This window comes from Benincasa hispida, chromosome 10, assembly GCF_027475165.1.
Source record: "Benincasa hispida cultivar pf3 chromosome 10, pf3_genome.v1.1, whole genome shotgun sequence".
Taxonomy (NCBI): Eukaryota; Viridiplantae; Streptophyta; class Magnoliopsida; order Cucurbitales; family Cucurbitaceae; genus Benincasa; species Benincasa hispida.
The window spans coordinates 15,346,438-15,349,247 of NC_143487.1; the positions used below are offsets into that span (position 1 = coordinate 15,346,438).

The 2,810-nt window shown below is 47.4% G+C and overlaps 1 protein-coding gene across 1 annotated transcript; it reads left to right on the top strand.

Moving 5' to 3' along the window:
- Positions 1-631: 631 nt before the first annotated feature.
- Positions 632-2,234, top strand: LOC150033133 (uncharacterized). The gene is made up of 6 exons (XM_090306291.1): positions 632-695; positions 797-903; positions 982-1,066; positions 1,165-1,352; positions 1,554-1,695; positions 1,867-2,234. Exons 1-6 carry the CDS (start codon positions 632-634, stop codon positions 2,232-2,234), a joined length of 954 nt encoding a protein of 317 aa, XP_090162417.1.
- The last annotated feature ends 576 nt before the right edge of the window (positions 2,235-2,810 follow it).

The following is a 2,810-nucleotide window of genomic DNA, read 5'->3' on the forward strand; positions in this document are numbered from 1 at the left end:
AGGAACATCTTGGGAAGGTTCTAGGCACACTGAGGGAAAACAAATTGTATGCAAAGTTTTCTAAGTGCGAGTTATGGCTACGGAAGGTGTCCTTCCTTGGGCACGTGGTGTCGAAGGACGGGGTTTCAGTGGATCCAGCTAAGATTGAGGCCGTCACTAAATGGCCCCACCCTACAATGGTCAGTGAGGTGCGTAGCTTCCTGGGATTGGCTAGATACTATCGTAGGTTTGTAGATAATTTCTCTAGTATGGCCTCGCCGTTGACCCAGCTAACCAGGAAGGGAGCTTCGTTTGTTTTGAGCAAAGCTTGTGGGGACAATTTGCAGGACCTCAAGCAGAAGTTGGTTTCAGCCCCGGTTCTCACCGTACCAGACGGCTCTGGGAACTTCGTGATCTACAGTGACGTTTCTAAGAAGGGTTTGGGTTGTGTGCTTACGCAACACGGTAGGGTGGTTGCCTATGCTTCCCGTCAGTTGAAGAACCATGAGTGCAACTATCCTACCCATGACTTGGAATTGGCAGAGGTAGTGTTTGCCCTGAAGATTTAGAGACACTACTTGTATGGGAAAAGATCTAAGTGTTCATCGATCACAAGAGTCTGAAATACTTCTTCACCCAGAAAGAGTTAAACATGAGGCAACATAGGTGGCTCGAGTTAGTAAAGGATTATGACTGCGAGATCCTCTACTACCCAGGTAAGGCGAATGTGTAACCGATGCTCTCAGTCGAAAGGTAGCTCATTCGGCCGCCTTGATCACTAAGCAGGTTCAGTTGTGTAAAGATCTGGAACGAGTAGAGATTGCGGTGGCAGTGGAGGAAGTCACTTCGCAGCTAACCCCGTTGACAGTGCAACCAACCTTGAGGCAGCGGATTATTGTTGCACAGCAGGGTGATCCCGACCTGGTTTAGAAGTGTTGTCAGGTAGAGTCGGGTCAAGCAAGTGAATTTTTTATGTTAGTGGACAGAGGTCTTTTGTATCAGGGACAGTTATGCGTCCCAGCAGATGATGGCCTCAAAGGGGAACTATTGGTAGAAACTCATAACTCTCAATTATCAATGCACCCAGGTAGTACCAAAATGTACCAAGACATGAAACGGTATTACTAGTGGCCTGATATGAAAAGGAAGATAGCTGAATATGTTAGTAGACGTTTAGTCTGTCAGCTGGTGAAGGCCCCGAGGCAGAAGATAGCAGGCTTGCTATAACCATTGGATGTGCTAGAATGGAAATGGGAGAGCGTAGCTATGGATTTTATTACGGGGTTGCCCAGGACAGCGAAGGGTTTCTCGATGATTTGGGTTGTGATAGACAGACTCACAAAGGTGGCACATTTTATTCCAGGAAAGCCCACGTACGCTGTGAGTAAGTGGGTTTAGTTGTACATGAAGGAGATAGTAAGGTTGCATGGTGTGCCAATGTCAATTGTGTCCGACAGGGACCCTCGTTTCACCTCAGTTTTTGGAATAGCCTTCAGGAAGCTTTAGGTTCGTGATTGAACTTCAGTACAACGTTTCACCCCCAAACTGATGGGTAAACATAACATCTAAATCAGACGTTGGAGGACATGTTGCGCGCTTGTGCATTGGAATTCTCTGGGGGTTGGGACTCCCACTTGCATTTGGTAGAGTTTGCTTATAATAATAGTTATCAGGCTACCATTGGCATCTCGCCGTTTGAAGCTCTTTATGGCAGAGGTTGCAAGTCTCCTATTTGATGGGGTGAGATTGGGGAGAGGAAACTGGTGGGAACTGAGTTGGTGGAGTTGACGAATGAAGCCATGTACAAGATCAGGGCTAGAATGCTAGCGTAAAGTAGATAGAAAAGTTACACGGATGTTAGGCGTAAAGATCTGAAGTTCGAAGCAGGTGACAAAGTGTTCCTGAAAGTGGCACCGATGAAGGGTGTCCTGAGATTCGGGAAGAAATGTAAGCTAAGTCTGCGTTTTGTAGGGCCATTCGAGATCTTGGAGCGGGTCGACTCTGTGGCTTATCGTTTGGCCTTGCCATCGTCTCTCTCCGCGGTCCACAATGTATTTCATGTCTCTATGCTGAGGAAGTATTTAACTGACCTGTCTCATGTGATGGACTTTGAGCCCTTGCAACTGAATGAAAACTTGAGTTACGAGGAGAAACCTGCACAAGTTGTGGCCAAGGAGGTGAAAGTTTTGCGCAGCAAGGAGGTGCCACTGGTGAAGGTTTTGTGGCAGAACCATCAGTTTGAGGAAGCAACTTAGGAGTGAGAGGATGAAATGAGGGCACTACATCTATAGCTCTTATAGGATTAGAACTTTCGAAGACGAAAGTTTATTAAAGGGGGGGAATAGTGTGACGCCCCAAAGTTTTTTTTTTTAAAAAAAGAAAAATAAAAAAAGGGAAGAAAAAAGGAAATCGTTGGTTAAATTAGGAAAATGAAGAAGAAATTAGGGTTATAAAGATTGGGGACCTCGGGCTGCGTGCAAAGAAAAAAGGGATTTCTCTTTTCTCTTTTTCCTCTTATTCTTCCCCCTCTAGCCGCACGCCCCTCTTCATTATGCATCTCCGCGCCGCCGCTCGACTGTGGATCTCCAGCCGCACGCCTCTTCGCCGATCATTGTTTTCCTTCTTCTCCGTCTTCGATCGCGTGCTGCCTGGCCGAAGCCTTGGTTTGCACCGCTGCGAAGCTCGACCTCCGACGACTCGTGCCTTTTCGTTATTGTCAACCAAGCCGCCGCTTGATCGTGGGTCTTCCAGCCGCGCCGGGTTCTTCTCTTCCAAGCGTCGTTCTCTATCCGCCTTTGTCGTCGGTGCTGGTAGCAGTCGATTTACGGCAG